Here is an 18144-nt window from a genome sequence, read left to right as displayed (position 1 = left end):
TGGTCGCTAGAGGGGGATGCAACGCACGGTTTGGGAGCATCTCGCTTTATCTCTGAATTTTCTCCCATTGTGGGTCTCTGTGATATGGATCAATTATACCCTCTGGCAGCACTTGTTTTAGCTTAAATGCCAATGTTAATTCTGAAGAGATACTTCAAATTGTATTTACTTTGCCAAAAGTATAGAGAAAAAGAGCAAACGGTCAGAGAGCATGGGAAATGTTGGAGGGGATAATGCTTGCTTTCTGCTGACTCTGTTCCCTTACATAGCACTACAAACTACGATAGTTTTGTGTCTTTCTTGTGCTTGTCAGTCTGTTGTGGAACTAAACCATTTGGGATTAATAGGCTTTATCAGGTATACATCCCTTTTGAAAAAATCTTATTTTATTTTTTATGTGCCCAATCCTTAAGAGACCAAAAAAGGTACAAGAAAGACAGAAAAAAAGGAGAGATCCCTTTTCCCCTCTCAGTCTTTTAATCCCCAGCGAATGGCAGAGAGCATTAAATCAGATCAGTTTCTTTGACAGTCTTGGTCCCATCTCTCAGACAGACAGGTTCCCTGGTCATTTAGGAGACACTACTGCTTTTACCGGCACTGCGACAGTGCAAACACGGATTAGTGAATCTTCAAAATCTTAATCTTGAAAATCTCTCTTTCTCCTAACACCAGTCCCCATTTCATGGCTTTTGACTGGACCACGGAACTTGAAATTACAGCTGTTGGCAGCAGCCCTTCCTCTTCTGCGGTACTGCTTTATGGAGGGGTAGAGAGGCAAAGGATTGAAGCTCTGTCAATCACAATGACCAAAATTGAATCTAGTCCAAAATGTCTCCTCTTCTGTGTTTTGTAAGGGGCTCGGTCTAATCTACTGGTAGGTTTTGCCGTATGAAATGAAATACTCTGCCAGAGATAAGGTTTGAAGCCAGCTTCGTATACTGGTGTTAGATTCCATATAGGCATTTCATTTTGAGGTCAGTCCAACTTCGGGGAAGGTTTTGGACTAGATGATCTTGGAGGTCCCTCCCAGCTGAACTGTTCTATGATGTTTTTAACTGCAGCTTTCCAGTGGCCTCCCGCCGATCTCTCAGCGTGCAAGCAGCTCTTTATGCAACCAACTACAGAGGGATCTGCGAAGGGAATTCATTAATTACCCAAGCAGTGAGTAAACACCTGTATGCATATTTATACATATGTGGGCTTTTGCGTCTGTGGATCCATAAATGCCTTTTGAATGCACTTATTTCCCGCTCCTCTTCGTCTTCATACTGTACTGAGCATAGACAACCATGTGCCATTTTACCACAACGTTGACAGAGTTGACAGCGTACAGTTATCAGAACCCAAGTGTTCCCTCCCCACACACAAATACTTCATAGTTGCTCGTGCTCAGAACTGGCTATAGAAAGACTCTTCTTTTCGTGCCAGAGTAGCACTTTTGCAGAAGGTGGCTAACCAACCACAAAGAACCGGCTTCTCTCTCTCGGTTCTGCAGGCTGGAAAAGCCAGGCCAGTGACTTCAGAGGTGTTTCTCAGAAGTGAGAGGATGCAGTCAGTGACAGAGAATCCCGGTGCAGTCTCTGCACTACTGCTTGAGGTGTTCCGTGCCACAGCTTTCTTATGCACCATAAAGACAGACAGTTGCATTCTTAGGACTGCAGTATTTTGACATTGCCATCCACCCGAACTACAGGCCTGGGGAAACTCCTGGCGTGACTCATGTTCACAAGGTTTGACGGAGTTGTTTCTAATTTGGAAAGCTGAACACAAACACGTAACATTTATTTAATATAACAAAATTGAGGTCACTAAGGAGTGGGACATAAGCCATACTCACAACACTGACTTCAAAATTGGAATTAGGGTTTACAGTGGCTAAAATCTAAGGTGAGCACCTACACTGTCATCGCTAGGACAAAACCCACAAAGCTTGCCTAAAGAGAGAGAACGCAGCGGTTTGGGAAGGCACCTGCTTTACATTAAGAGAATAAAAGTCCTGTGACAATCCAAGAGAAGGTGAGGAGGTCAGTCAATAGGTGTTGGTAGATCTAGGGCACTTGTGACTTTTAAAGTGAAGGTAAGCTATGAAAAGATTCATAGATTATCTATTCATTAACGTCTTGAATACGTAGTGGTGTTCCAGCTGAAACGTCTGCACCAGTCAACCAAAGTTACAGCCCACATTCCACGTACCAGACTCTGAAACGGTTGGTTCCAACAGCAGAGGACTGGGCTTGTTGACTCACATACCATCTCACTGAGCGATGACTAAAATAATTCTTTTCGGTTTTATTATCTGCAGAGCAGGATGAACAAGAGACTAAGCACAGTGTTTGAAAAATACCCCCCATATGAGAAAAATGATGTGCTTTCATTCCTGGCTGCGCAGAAACAGACTATTTTGAATCTAAGTTTGTTTTCCAGTCCTCAGAATTACTTCAGATCACGAGAGTGTCAACGTGACACTCTCAATTGAAGGTTTTTTAGAAAAGAAGCTGAACTCTAAGCTATGAGGTTTGGGAAACCATAGTTTGAGGTCAGTAAATTGCAAAAAATAAGGGTGATAGTTTTCAAGTAAGGATAGCTACTGGTTAGCCTAAAAGGTGGTCTGATTCACTTCGCTCTGTTTACAGCTTCTGAGATCCTTCATTCTTAACCTCGCAGTGGATCATTGCAACATCAGCGAGGAATTATAAATGGCTGTATCCTGCAACGGGCATTGATTCCAGGCGATATTACTCTATACAAACTCCTGATGTGAGCCATAGTACTTATTGATTTCATCAGCGTCCAAATTACTTTTCTTGTAATATTGACTTTTTTTCTGCAAAAGCATATACATGTGAGCAGAACGGCCTTCACATTAAAGAGTCTGGCTTTCAAAACAGGTAAAAATATTTCTGTGCTGCCCCTCCGAACCCTGAGCAGCGTTTCTGAATCACGTGTTACCGGACCGTGTGTCACAGAGGAAGCAGGCTAAAGAAACCACGAGCCAGAGCCTGTCCTGTGGCTCACGTACGGGGTTCTGCCGAGCTCCCTGCAAGTGGAGCTTTTCAACACCTCTCCAACTGTGGTGCTTGTGCAGGTGCAGAGATACAGCTTTAATAGTTTAACTCAACACATCCTGACTTAACACCCTTGCTACGATTCCCTGCTCTCTCTTCTGTTTACAGAAATATAAACCCTAGAAGACCGGCGCGCCATAAACAGAAATGTAATTTCTCAAGACGCTGAGCTAAGGCCGAGCTGAGTGACGATGTCTCAGCTGCGCGCAGGACCGAGATAGAGGACGTGACTGAGCCGGGGACACCCAGGCCCATGGAGGCAGTGCCTCTCCGAGCAGATGCAGACAGATGTTCTTGCCCCTGTGGAGAGGGGCCGGCGCAGGGGCCATGTGCGTGTGGGTACAATGCTGTGTTCAGCGTGCTCTGCCTTTACGCAGCCGCAGCACGCAGCCTGCCTGCCGGCGCCGGTGGGAGGCACGTCTGACGCATCTCCAAAGCAGCTCTTCGCCTTCCTACCATCCATAACAGGGTCATATATTCCTCCAGCCAGGACACCGCCTCTTGACCTTCCCTCTCTTCCGTTCTCTCCTGCCAGCTCCCCGTCGGATCCTGGGAACATACGCCAGCCAGCGACGGAGGCTGCTTCTCCCTCGCGTGGCTGTAGGGAATGGGACTGCTCCTCCTTACCCCTTCTACTGTTCTGAACACTTCACTCATTTTTATCCCAGGTAAATATGTGGCTGTGACCAAACCTGGAAGGCATTGTTTCAACGGGTGGTCACATACCCCTCATCTTTGTAGGGAGACACAGCAAAGGGAAGACAGCTGACCAGAGGAGGATGTGGTTGACATGAAGACTCGGGTACTCCATGGTTGGGTTTTTTGGAGTTTGGTTTGGTTTTGATTTGCTGTTTGTTTTGGTTTATAAGAGGAAACACTCCAAAGAAAACCTCCTAACATGAAGGATGCCCCAGCTGGGATTCCCTTTCGCACTGTCCTGAAGCTGGGGCGCTCTCTCGTGTCTCCACGCCACACAAGGCAGCATTCTCCTCTCTCCTGGGCCCTGGCTTTGGCAGGCAGTGCTCCACCAGTCGCCACTCAAAGAAGTAAAGGTATGCTCAGTGAAGAAGGAGTGTTCAGGGTTCCTCTTATACATATATATATATATATGTATATGTGTATATATGTATATATAACGTGTTCCAGCGTTATAGTTCAGGGTGTACGGGAGAGCTAACATTTATTTCTGGGCTCTCTAAAAGGGCTCAATAAAATTCATGTATTGTGACAGAACAATAACAATGGATCAAAATTCATTATTATGCTAGAAGGATGTCTGGACATGTAAGCTTTTCTTTCAAACTTTGAAAAAGCTTTATGGATCTCAGTTTGCTGGGAGAGACTTTGTAGTAAGTACATAAAATGGAAAATGGAAGGCAAATTTGTGAAGAACAGACACCAGGAATTAATAAAACCGAAGCTTTGATTATTTTTCTTTGTTTGTTTCTACGTTTGATCAAGATGAAGCACAATCAGCAGCCAAGTGAAAAAGGAACTCAATGTCTGTGTTCTAAGCAAAACATTACATTTACCCCAATTTGGAAAGATCAACTCAAGTATGTCAAGATTTTGTGATGTCGGTAACACTGAGGTAGTGATGCAGCACAAATTAGACTCTTTTCAGTGGTTCCCCGTGACAGGACGAGGGGTAACGGGCACAAGCTGGAACATAGGAAGTTCCGATCAATATGAGAAAAAACTTCTTCACGGTGAGGGTGACAGAGCCCTGGAACAGGCTGCCCAGGGAGGGTGTGGAGTCCCCTTCTCTGGAGACTTTAAGGCCCGCCTGGATGCAGCCCTGAGTCATGTGCTCCAGGCAATCCTGCTTTAGCAGGGGAGTGGGACTGGATATCTCTAGAGGTCCCTTCCAACTCTGAAAAATTCCGTGATTCTGTGATCTGTGACACTCTAATCAGCAGGGAAGGACCTACATGCCTAAGCGGAGTTAAAATACCTTTAAATGAGGGGACTAGGGGAGCGAGAGCCACGGAGCCGCTGCTGCGAGCAGGTTTGTGCAGCGCGGCGGCCCTGAGCGGGATCAGCTCTGCCGAGGGATGCGGTCCCTTGCACCCTGCGCAGGGCCACTGCACCGCTCTGTTATCCTCACAGATCCACGGCTCAGGAAGCAGCTGTACTTTTCCAGGCAGTTCAGAAATAGGCTGAAGTGTGGTGAATATCACTTTTTCTAGGAGAAAATGAAAATCCTGAGATTTTACACACTAATTCGTTTGTTTGTCAAACCACTGTGATACTATCACAGAATGCAAATACATATGGCTGCAGGGAGAAGACATCTGCCATGGATGCTGCAAGTGGAAAAGCTGAAAAGAGCTGGAACAGCATCTCCCCACTTCTGCACTTAACTAGTCTAGCTGGGTATCTAGTGAAAGAGCAAGACGCTGTGCAATTACTGTCACGCTTGCGAGAGAAAGGAGGAGGTTCTGTACCTGGTACAGAAATTTCACAAGAGAGGAAACCTTTAAAAATACCTGGAAAAGCAAGCTATTGCCACATTTGCAATCTTTTACAGCTCTATAAAAGTTGGATAGAATCAAGCTTAGGGAGAAAGACAAAATACTTGCTATTTAAATGTTTGCTAGTGAAAGATGTACTATATCCAAGATGCAGTACAAGAATATAGATCGTGACCATGCAGGAAAAATATCTTTTGCCTATTGCAAAATGTCATTTAGCAGGAAAAGTGTACATCGAATCTATTGAAAATTGATTTGCTAATTCAAGGAAGCTATTGCAATTGATTTAATTTTCAGAAAGACCACACAAGAGGAAGCAGAAAAACACCGCTTGCATGCAACAAGTAGAAAGCAAGGCTTTTAGAAATTAGCATCACAAACAGAGATTTTCAAACAAACTGGGAATGTGGAGAGAGATTCACAAAATCCTTTAGCTAAGTGAAAAGCTTCCAGCTACTCTGAAGATCAAGGTTTTCATACAGCAGTCGCGATGCCTTCACGGCACGTGGCTTTTGAAGGGCTGAGCAAATTAGAACATAAAAGCGTATGAATGTGGACACAACAGTGCTCACATGATATTTATCAAAATGTTGACTGATCCAAGTAAATTCAGGAGAGTGAAAAGTATATGAAAAAAAGAAATGAAAAAGTTGGCAATGGCTTACATGATGAAGGGAAAATGAAAGTAATATTGATGGTCTCAACAAAAAAGCGTAACTTGCCCATATTAGAGCTGTAGATATGAGCAAGAACAGTCAAGTGAGGAACACAAATTTCACCAGATAATAGCTTTTAGGACAGAAAAAATTTAAGGTCTCCCAACCAGGACTCCCACAAATCACTGTCTTCAAGATTTCTAGCTTCACCTAAACCCAAACCTTGGGATGATAAATTTAATCATAAAAGTGTAGTGGGTTCATACAATGTAGCCATGACTCCTTCAGTTTATATCTAATCTGATTTTAGCTCCCATAGATACTTTCCATCAAAATATTTAAGTGATTTGAGTATGACATGTGGAATTGTTTTGAGACCCCCACCAGATGTCAAATGAAAATATTAATCAAATGCAAGGCTAGAGAGACTCTTGAAGGCTGTACCCTGGGTTGAATGTAGGCACACGAGTCAAACAAAACTACAGGCTTCTCTGTGGTCTTGGTTCAAATTTGACCTCTGTCAGTATGGACAAAAATTATCACCATTTCTCAATGTGAATAAAATGTACCGAGCTCTAGCTTCAGCTTCAGTCTGCTCAAGGATTGTCTAGACCTTGAATAAACCCAACTTGATGATACACATAGTCAAGACCTGAGTTGACAGGTTTTGTGGAGAAGCCAAGAAATGAATAAACAGACACTTCCACCCGATCTATCCGTGGCATGCATAAGCCTTTCTGACAAAACAATGCCGAAATGCCCATCTTGGGGCTGAGTGAATGGACCTATGTGAAAGCAGGAGGTAGTCTCTGGAAGGGTTTTGTCAGTCTGGTACCACCAGTGAACACTACAGTTACTAATTTTTCTTTTCTAAAGTAAAAAATATAACCCACAGAAATAAGGCTTGGAAGGAACAGCTCACAAACGCTATTATTGCCTCAATGGCACTTGGAAATTTGAAAACCGCCAACGAGAAAGGAACTCTTAAGCCTCTGTTTTGAGAAATACAGCAAGAGAAACCTGATCTGAGCTGACAGAAGGTTAATAATGAGTTCAGCAGAATCAGAAATTAATTGTCTTCTGATAAGGTGAGACACAGTTTGAAATGGTGAGGCCAAGCATCATTCTCTTCATGAAACCATGGAAGGAAAAAACCGAGAAAAGAATCCGAAGTGTGTAATCATCCTGGCTTTTACAAAAGCAAGTAGTTCTGCGGGCCTGCCAGATGCACGGGCTTCTCCCTCGCGGGGCAAGAGACGGGCAAAGCACATTCTCCACGTGTCCCTTTCCCAGAGAACAGGGCCATGAAAAGATCCTTCTGCCTTTAACACACTGCGGGTTTAATGAAAGGCAACTGCTATTTTAAGATTTCATAAGGGATTTTATAACAAAGAGGAGTTGCAGACACCATCCCCATTACCACCAGGCTTCCATCCTCTCTTTCATCTTTCTCCCTAAGCCGGCTCTCAGAAACTTTCACAGATAGTTAGAGCCATCAAATGAAGGTTACTGGCTCAAAGGTTTGGTCCAACCATGTTCAGCTGTTATGGCTTAAATTAAATTGAAACTAAAATGGTCCCTTTTTTATTAAAGTGCTATAATCATTGTGGCTGCAATCCTTCACCGCGGTATCAGCAGTAATAAGCTGATACATGTCACCGTTGCTGATAGCTGTCAGAACTCCTTTTTCCAGGACTGGAAAGCAAAATAAAACTCCCAATTATTCTCAAAATGGAAGGATAACCCTTTTTCCAGGGTAGAGACATGAAACATTCATTTTTTCTCTGTCCTGTCAAGCCATATTGCAGATTTATTTAATGCATTATGTGCATTGAATTAGATTTCAGAACTCACAAAGGGGGTTACAAGCTATGTGAAAATTTAAGGTAAAAAATGTAAGGCTCCTGTGAAGCCACTAGCAAAACTTAACACAAGAGGGTCAGAATTTCACTCTTGGTCTTTCTCTTCAGCTGTCGTAGAGATTTTCATCTAGTAATTATGCCTGTGGGCTGACTGGGACTCGTGCTGAAAACACGACTTCTGCTCTCACACTGAAAAGTTTCAGAAGTTAAGCTACTCTCAGCACCACACATCAACCGCACTGACGTCCTTATAGCAAATTATCTTCTGACCCTCACAAATATGATCTGGTAAGAGTTCCGTGAGGCAATGATATGCTTTTTGGCTCTCTAGTGAGATGCTGTTTTGGGTTTTCTTTTGTGGAAAACATGATTTAAAATCCTTCAGTGCAGAACTAATTTTCTTACAGCCAGTAGTGACAAGGCAAAGCTGAACCGTAAGGTTTGGATCTTTGTTGTCCTGAAACAGTTCCCCAGACCGCAGCACTCAGAGACGGGGCTCTGGGCTGGCATCACGACTGAGGGAGAGCTGCAGCTTCAAAAGAAAGCATCTTCCTCTGAGCTCCGCGCTTCGGTGGCCCAAAAGGAAGCTGTGAAGGGATGAGGTATGTGAAGGGGATGCAGAGAGAAAGAGGAGGATGTGTGAAGTCAGGGTGTGGGGTGAGGAGAAGGGAACGTTGGTTGTAAGGAGGAGAATAGCTGGTGGGCATGGCTGGAAGGCAATGGAGACGCTTCCAGTCAACTACCACCAGGGAAAAAAAAAAAGAGGTAGTAAGAGGACGTAGTTCCAGCCTGTCTTTTTTTGTAGGTCAAGATCCAGGTTGCTTTCTGCACAGTAAATCCTAGGGAATCCACCTTATCCTTTAGAAACTGGACACTCACTAAGAAGGTCTGGCCTAAACAGATTTTTTTTCTGTCACATTTCCAAAAGCCTCTAGGACTGGTGAAGCCATGCCACTATCAACAGCTTTTTTTTTTTTTTTTTTTGAGAAAGAAAAGTTAATGTAGAAAAGCTCTGCCCAGTGCCAAGCTTTTCCTTGCAATTTAATGTACTAAAGTTTGTAATATCAGCAGTTTCTCTTTGCTCTTAATCCAGACCTTGTCATACAAGCTGGGCTAGGGCCCATTTGCTAAAGCAGGGAAGGTGTCTAGGTAAAAACTGTTAGCAATCCTGGCTTGGGCCAGAGCGGAAGAACTGAAATTCCATCTCAGCACTCAGGACTTATAAGGGATGCCTTGTAAAAGCAGAAGAGATGGCAGTTAAAAGCAGAAAGCTGTTTGTTCAAAGCAGTGCACAGCTGTGCTGGTGAGAGGAAAGCCCAGCCAGCCCCAGTTCAAAGGATGTGCCTTTTGCATTACAGGGGTAGCAGGACGAAGGATCATGTATTGTCTTTAGCAAAAGGAGGCATTTTCATCTAAAACTCCAAGACAGGTAGGTATGTCAGCACCCCTCACTGAAATATGCACACCCTGAGACTATTTTCCTTGCTAGAAAAGCAAGAACAGATTTTCTCTGCGTACACCAAGGAGTCGGTGCTTCCACTCGGGCATCACCAAAGAAACTGATGAGTGCACAGTCCTGCGCTAGATTTTTGCTCTTAAAAGGGATCCAGAGATACTTTTATGTGTAACAAATGGGCCAAACAAACCAAGAAACAGATTATGGGAAAACAGTTAAAGCAAAAAAGACAAAACAAACAAAGAAAAGGAAAAGAAGTAATGCAAGAAAGTGAGAAGGTGTTGTTTGAAAGCACAGTGCTATGCTGAAAGTAAAGTGAGAATTCTCAAATGGAAAATTAAAAAAAAACCGAAACAGATTAAACAAGTATTTGTATCCATCCTTCCAGGACAGTAGAAGAAAGTATTTGCCTGTGTGGGAAATGCAATCAACAAGGACAGAAATGAATGACTGAAGTGATCAGCATCTCATCGTTTCAGTTATTAAAAAATTAGAGTTTTCATAATGACAAGTTATCAGGACCGAGCACATCCTGCACTGAGGAAAAATAGTGAGACTGGGAGACAGACACTGAAGAAGCCTCAGTCGACATTAGCAAAAGCTGACCTCATTCAGGACATACCCCTGAAGACGAGAACCCACCAGGAAATCAGAGACCAGACATGTCACTGCCAGCCGTGGGGGAGCACTCCACGCTGCGATAAGGGGATCAAGAGATGCAACATCTGCCGCAGTGAAGCGCCGCCTGGTCAGGAGCAGCTGAGGGCTGCGGGGACCCGCTCCCGCCGATGCCGGGGCTCCCCGCGGCCACCACTGCCCCGGCAGGCCAGGGCCGCAGAGCCCAGAGCTCAGGGATTTTCGGGGAGCGCCTGCTGCCCGCCTCGGCTCCGCAGCGACACTGAGCGCGGGGACGGCTCTGCCCGCAGGAGCATCCCTCGGGGTCAGCCCGTGCCGCAGGACAGCATCACGCACAGAGCGGGTCCAGAACACCCTGGTTGTGCCCTCCCTTCTCAGATCTGCCCCAGTCCTGAATTCCTTCTGAATTGCTCAGAACTGGTTACTGCAAAGCTTTGCAGTCAAATCACTTGATAATGAATTGTAATTAGTTCAAAATGTCTTAGAAGAGAACTTAATTGTGCTTAAGAGTTTGACTGCCCTAATGTCTCCTGCTAATTAATGGAACTGTTTGAATAAGTGATTTTTATGGACTGTTTCACTTTGCATTGACTGAGAACATTTTATGGAGCTTAGCATTGTTGTATAAAAAGTGGGGAACAGACGTTTCTTGTCAACAACATTTTACTTGTTTATATGAAGATGAAAAATTTAATTTTTCATATTTATTTTTTGAGAATAATTTCATAGAATCATAAAATTGTCTAGGTCGGAAGGGACCCTTCACATCATCAAGTCCAACCATCAACCCAGCACTGCCCAAACCCCCACTGCCCCGTGTCCCTCAGCACCACGTCTGCCCGGCTTTAAATCCCTCCAGGGATGGCGACTCCACCACTGCCCTGGGCAGCCTGGGCCAAGGCTTGACAACCCTTTCCGTGAAGAAATGTCTCCCAATATCCATCCTAAACCTCCCCTGGCACAACTTGAGGCCGTTTCCTCTTGTCCTGTGGCCTGTTCCTTGGGAGAAGAGCCCGACCCCCCCTGGCTGCCCCCTCCTTTCAGGGAGCTGTAGAGAGCCCCCATACAGTCATTATACACAGATGAAAATAACACATCAGCAATATCCTTCTAAACATCATACATTTATCACATCCACACAGAAACACCATATCTGCACATTGAAATAAAGTAATTGAGTATGTACTTGGCAATAGTTTACAGCAGCCATTTTTACGTGCTTGTAGCAGTTTTAACATGAGCAGATGGATGCACTCATACATTGGAGTAGATGAATAAAGCAAAGTGTGCTAAAATTTGCCGTCAGATATAAAGCAGAATTTGTGCCAATATTGCTAACCTAGGACACATAAATCCCAGAAGACTGGCTTGAAGTGATATGGTTTGTAAGACTGCATTTTTCAGACTAAAATAAAGAAATGTGGAGCTTCTTTTGCATTAGTGATCTGATTTTCTTCTTCAGTCTGCAATGATATTTTTTCCTTTGCAACCACAAACAGATTTATTCTTTCATTTTAAATTGCGGCTTCAAGAGCAGGTACTCATTTTTGAAAACATCCTTTTGAACCCAAAGTTCTTGCGAACTGAGAGAGAATTCAAAACACTGTCATCATATACACGCCTGGCTCTCAAATTTGTCACTATGGGCCACTGCCAGAGACAAGACACTTGAGTTTGTTGGGCTTCAGCTTGTCCCCCCGTGACTGGTGTTATATATATCCACACACTCTGTCCCTGTTATGCTTCAAATCCCAAGAAACCTCACATTTATAAAGGATAAATACTACATTTGGAGTCCCTCCCTTCATAGATCTCCTTTGTAGAGCCGCCACTGTAGGTACACTTGGAGCAATACACCAGAACTTTCCCGTGTGCGAGCCATGCTGTTCTCTTGGACGTGCCAACACCACTCTCCAGGGAATTCCTGCTGCCTCATATTTTTTCATAATTTCATACCAGAACCCTGAGCTGGGCATAGTCTCACAATCAGTTTACTTCTTTGCTCAGCAAAGGCAAAAATCCATCTCCTTTTTTCAAAAGAGTGAGTGTCTTTCACAAGGAATCTTTCACTGCAGCTATCAGTGTCACTAAGAAATGAAAACTTACAGCAAGAGGAAGGAAAATGTTATTTATTCTATCACCGTAACTCTATAGGACCGGTCACTTGAGATATAAACAAAATGAATATTTCTGTGATTTTTCTAAGAATAAGTAGTTAAGCTAGTGGCAGATGAAGAGGTGTATGTCTGACGCTGAAGAAAACCTATTTTGCAACTCACTCCATCCTACTTTTAAAGAATTCTTTCTGTAGCAGCTTTCTTGTCTCAAGGCTTGGATATATGAAGGAGCTATTTCCAAGCAAACTACCACGGCTAAAAAGTGCAACAGCTGTTCAGCACTAACTTTCTTTGCCCAGTTGTTCTTCTTTAAATATGCCCGTAGGTAATTTTGGTTAGTCCCCTTCCAAAGCCCAAGTTAGTGCCGAATGGCTAGTCTGAGTGACTTCTGACGTAGACATGACACCTAAATATTCCGCTCAGTAGAGAAGATGTTTCCTGCCTCTAACGAAGACTGAACATTGGTGGGCCAGATGCAAGAAAACACCGTGTTTTAGCGGTTGCATCCTTCAATGACAACTACAGGTCAGCAAATGTGACTCATAGTGGTTAGTATAAAAACTCTGAGGTTTTTTTCAATCCGGTTTCATTTCCAGAGGGAAATGTGGATAACTGACTCACATAGACTCTCTCCTACTTCTTTGCCAGTGGCACTGCCAGCTGACTCCTGGCTGGGATTTACCTGCCACACCTCCACGAGTGTCAGCTTTGGGCACTCAGCCTAAACTGGATGAGTTTATGCCTGCCCATCATGAGCACGGCCTCATCCAGGGTTCCTCCCTTTTCACACAGGCACCTAAAACAAACGGGAGGGGTTGCCTTCTGAAGGCTTTCACATTTCTGCATCAACCTTCAGGGACTAGAGACTAGTTTAAATCAGGCACTTCATTCTTAAAGGGGCAAAAGTAGGTAAAATGAATCAATTAATGTTTTGGATTCAAAAAATTATACTGGGGAAATATACTAGATAGTGTAAATTGTAAAAAGGCTGGCTATCCCACAGGACTAATGTGTGCAAATAGCATATAAATATTTTGTAAATTTCAGATAAGATATCTGTCAGTGAAATTATTATAAGCATGAAGCTGGCTACTGTCTGTTAAGTCCTTCAACTAAAATGTATTAAAGCCTCCAGTGGACATGAAAGCATCGTGCCCCAGTTCCCCAGTCCAAGTGATGCAAGCAGACCTTCTGCCAAGGCCCATCAGCGCTAATGAGGTACCGCACAGGCACAAGAGTCTGCAAGTACAGGCGAGACCGCAGACCATCGCTGCTGCTTTCAGGCCTCATACCCGCTGTATCTTTAGGATAAAGAAAGAAACTTACCTGTTCAAATCACGATGTATGATCGGTTGTGTGAGATTGTGGAGGTACTCCATGCCTTTGGCAACATCTACAGCAATGATTAATTTAGACTGCAGGTCAAGAGTTCTACAGTGTGAAAAAAAATATAATATTACTCAAGGTTAATAAACAGACAATAATTATCTGGAAATTACTTTTATCTGTGAATCACGGAACCTTTAAAATTGTTTTAATGTTATATAATCTATGTAATGTAAAACGTATATATGTATATAATGTAAAATAATGACTTAATAAATATTTTGTGAATACTTATTAATTTCCCTTGTACGCCCAATAATCTGAATCAAAGCTAAAATTTTTCTAGTGTGTTCTGTTCTCTATTGTTCTTTACTGAAACGAATAACATTTACATCAGCATAGGTTTACTAGTCTTCCGAATTCTGTACCACAAGCCCCAGCAGAGAACAGGCAGAATACCTCTTCTGTTCATGAAGCAGGGAGAAGAGTGAGCCTCCAGAAATATACTGAGTGACTATCGCAAACTGACTGGGGTCATCTAAGCAAGCTCCCACAAACTGGATGACACACGGATGATTCAGTCGGCAGAGAATGGAAACTTCGCGGCAGAACATGTCCACGTCAGATTTGGAGCAGTAGGTATTGGCACGATAGCTTAGAATTTACACAAGAGAAAACAATAAGGCAAAAATATAACAACATATGGGGTTTTTTAATACTTCAAACTAGGTCATTAGCCAAACAAGATGGAAAAGTTTGGTAAACTTACCGTTTGATTGCAACAATTTTATTTCTGCATCGTCCCTTATATACTTTTCCAAAAGACCCTAAAATGGTTCAAAATAAATAAGCACAAAGATATTTATTATGATCGTCAGACGTTTAAAATGGATGCATTCTTATTTCTGGTACCTGAGCCGATAATCTCATGGAACTCTATCTCAGAGAGCTGAAGATGGAAATGTGATGGCAAACCAGCACGGAGGAGAAGGACATCTGCCTTTTCTGCAAAAGAAAACACTCACCCTATTTGTAAAATGCAGGGCCATGGAGAAGGACAGAATATAAGCTTTTCACTTCACAAGACTATTGCACAGTAAAAGCTGATTTTCCTCCTGTAAACTGGCTGGCTGGTAATCCCGTTCCCTTTCCTTTCAGTAACCGCAGTAAACCCCAGTAACAGACAAATACTGGCGACACCACAGTTGCCTGCGGCATCCCTGGCTTTGAAATCTTATCACTGATGAGCACTGTCCCATAAGCATATTCTGCCTGCATCATGTGGTGGCTGCATAAAATCCTTTATATGGAGAATTAGTTCCCTTTTTCCTGTACAGCTAGTGCTCACTACTAATGCAGGGGATGTTATTCCAGATCTGACTGACTCTTTACTGACACGTGGAATCTAAATTTCGCAACTTAACTTAATTTAGTTAGCAAACATCTCTACCTTGTTGGTCTTTTTGGTTTATTACTATAACGTTTATCAGAATATTTCTAAACGGAACGTTTCAATGCTTCTATGTAAAGGATGTAAGGATTTGATTATATCCAGAGTGAATATTTGAAGCGGAAAATTGACAGCACCACAAAAAATGAAATATTTTAAAGTAAAAATATTGCTCTGAATGTTTTATCTCTATGTGTTTCAGGTTAACATAAATTATTTTTGGACAGAATGTTTCTTGTAAAGAGAATCCAGGCATTTTACAGTGGAATTCAATACGATATTTTTGGCATTCATCGATACGTGCATATTTTGTTAGTACTAATTCACAATCACATCCTTTTTTCCAAAGACATAAAAACAAATACACTTTGTAAAGTAAATGAAAATAAGATAAATACAGGAATTATCATGATGCTGATCAACAAAGCTAAATATATTGTTTGCTAAAATTATCCTAGGGAAATAGCTGTTGCTTATGCACATCATTACAATTCTGAACAATGAAAATTCCAGGAATCATGAATCTGGCATCGTATGTTTAGGCTGACAAATGCCTTGGGTAAAAAGACCATAAAAGTTCAAGTTTCTCCTCGCCATTGCAAGTACCTTTAGTCATGCTTTTAATCTTTCCTAGAGGGGACGGAACAGACACGTAGGAACCATCTGAAATAGAAGAAAAGAACGAATCGTATGGAATTCAAAGACACTCAGTATAAGCCTGATAAAGTAATGTAAGTACTGATGAATTAATGAGGCAATAATTGTTTAAATAATGAATAATAAAGGGATGAAAATACACATAAGCACACAAACACATACGATTGTGACTCTATATTGCTGTGTTCTTGAACGTAATTTGTCTATAGCTTCATTAAATGCTGTAGAACCATACTGACTTTCACTGGTTTTAAAGGCAGCCAACGTAGCCTCTTCTATCAGCAAGATTTTGTAAAGGAACTCCGATCAGATTCACAAACTCCGGCGATTGGGCTGCAAGCGTATTACACTGCTTGGTTCACTGACGAGATTTTCCAAAAGACCTCAGCTTTCTCCCTGGACCAAAAATTGCATGTCTTGTTTTTCTGCATAAGCGGCAGCTGAGTTCTTTTAACAATCAGCATTACAAAATCTGTCCGGGTGTGTTAATTGCTTGCCAAAATAAATGTCTGATACACGCAAAACTTAGTCCCCTAAAGACTGACACACCCTTGAATTTACACCCCTAAACGCGGAACAGGTCAACCTATGTAGGAGACAGATTGATCCTGCGGCTGACCGCAGGGCTCCTCCTGGTTCCACGGCAGGAGGAGTCAATGGCCTGGAGAAGCCACCAGGAATCACGCATTCAGCCTCTCTGTAGGCAGCCTTCTCAACACACCGCACAACGTTCTGTTTATCTAGCTGCTTGCGTTAACATCCTTCTTGGCATTTGTCTTTTAGTTGCCAATACAAATGAGTACTTTTGTAGCAAAAAGGATAATTAATTTTTCCCAAGGAGGAATTAGATATCCAAAGATATTAAAAAATCTGAAGGAGACCGAGTATAGAAATATAACAAATGTCAGTAATCAAAGAAACATCAGAGCTAAAAACCACAAAGAGAATGGCTAAGCAAGGCATTAAGGATGTAAAAAGGTACGAGTGATGATTACTGGGGAGTGATCTTCATCTCACAGCTTTTAGCTTTTTTTTGGGGGGAGCAATACAATGCGACAACTCTATTTGAAGATAAAGGAAGAATTTTGACGTAAATAGAAGGTATCTGGAAAATGGGGATTCTCATGACGCTAACTTTCTTTGTGCCAGACAGAACTGATCTGAAGCTCCCTGACACCTATGGAACATTCCCAGAGACTTCAGCAGTCTGGATCAGACCCTTCAGTTAGAGAACAAAGGGATTTGTCAGACCATACCTCCTCCAGGTTGTGAGTATTCGTTACAGGGTGATTCATCTTGAGGTCTCTTATAATGCTTCAGAAGGGTCACAATGGCATCGTGACCTAAGGAAGAAAGAGGAAATACATGGATTTGCAGGTAAACACAATATTCTTTTTTTTGTTTTAAATTGATTTATACAAAATCAGGGGATTTTATAAAAAATGTACAATGTGCCTATAAAACATGTAAACAAAGATACAGTGGCACTAATCTGAAACATACTATGATTCTTAACTGCAGAACTAAAGGGAAATACCTGCCAACAAAACAAGCATGTTATTTTCATGAGTCCTCCTAATGCTAAAATGTGATATATGGCAATAGAAAACCCTGCTACAGAACTCTACAATGGAAGCTGACAATAGTCTTCAATAAGCCTTACAAGGACAACCAGAGCCTGAAAATATGTCAGTCCTGGTGTCCTAAACTGGACAATATTTGTGCACTCTGTGGCTGTAGGCAGTTGCTCTACTCTTCATCCTCCTGTGCAAGGAACCAGGAGAGAGCAGTGTCTGCGCAGCACGATTGTGCTCTCGGATGCTTGATGCACGAAGTTCTGCCTGGCAACATTCCAATTTCTTTTCTAAACCTTTCAAATATGAGTTTTCTGCCAGTAATTTTATACAGAGTAATTTGCCAATATCAGGTTTTCGAAAGGCCTTTGAAGCCCTATATTTTTCACTACTACCCTATTGAGTACAAACTTTCTGGCTTATATAATAAGCCAGGGAAAGACCAGCAAGCCGACAAGTTACAGAAAGGTCATTTTCTAGATCTTCTAGGGTCCTGCAAAAACTTACAACTCCAACTCTTAAGGGTGCTAGAGGAAAGAGATGAGGCAGAGGCTCTTCTGCTGACTCTCCCCCTGCTGTCAGAAGCTGCCTTCTAGAGGAGAGACACCCTGCTGCCTCCCCGGGCTGCCAGGGCACGCGCTCACACCAGAGAGCGTCAGCATAACGGAACCATCCTCTGAAGCACAGGAATTAAACAAAGGACAGGCTTTTACAGATAGCAGCTTTCTGGACATCCAAACTCAGAGGATGGCTGAAGTGTTATCCCTTCCCGTAACATAAGTGCTAAGGCAAAGAAGATGGTCGCTTCTTCACCAAAGCAATGAAGAGACTGCTAAATACCCTTCGACGGTCCTGGGGGTGGAGTGGCAAC

The 18144-nt window shown here is 42.7% G+C and overlaps 1 protein-coding gene across 1 annotated transcript in view; it reads right to left on the bottom strand.

Moving 5' to 3' along the window:
• Positions 1-18144, bottom strand: part of TNNI3K (TNNI3 interacting kinase) — an 81764-nt gene that overhangs the window by 31849 nt on the left and 31771 nt on the right. The window contains exons 12-17 of the mRNA XM_054212805.1: positions 16956-17042; positions 15649-15705; positions 14505-14597; positions 14362-14419; positions 14052-14246; positions 13593-13697 (exon numbers count right to left, since the gene is read on the bottom strand). Of these exons, the coding sequence (XP_054068780.1) occupies positions 13593-13697; positions 14052-14246; positions 14362-14419; positions 14505-14597; positions 15649-15705; positions 16956-17042 (595 nt within the window). The remainder of the gene's footprint in view (positions 1-13592; positions 13698-14051; positions 14247-14361; positions 14420-14504; positions 14598-15648; positions 15706-16955; positions 17043-18144) is intronic.

This window comes from Rissa tridactyla, chromosome 8, assembly GCF_028500815.1.
Source record: "Rissa tridactyla isolate bRisTri1 chromosome 8, bRisTri1.patW.cur.20221130, whole genome shotgun sequence".
Classification (NCBI taxonomy): domain Eukaryota; kingdom Metazoa; phylum Chordata; class Aves; order Charadriiformes; family Laridae; genus Rissa; species Rissa tridactyla.
The sequence above is the reverse complement of the archived record's forward strand: the minus strand, read 5'-3'. Positions and strand labels throughout refer to the sequence as shown.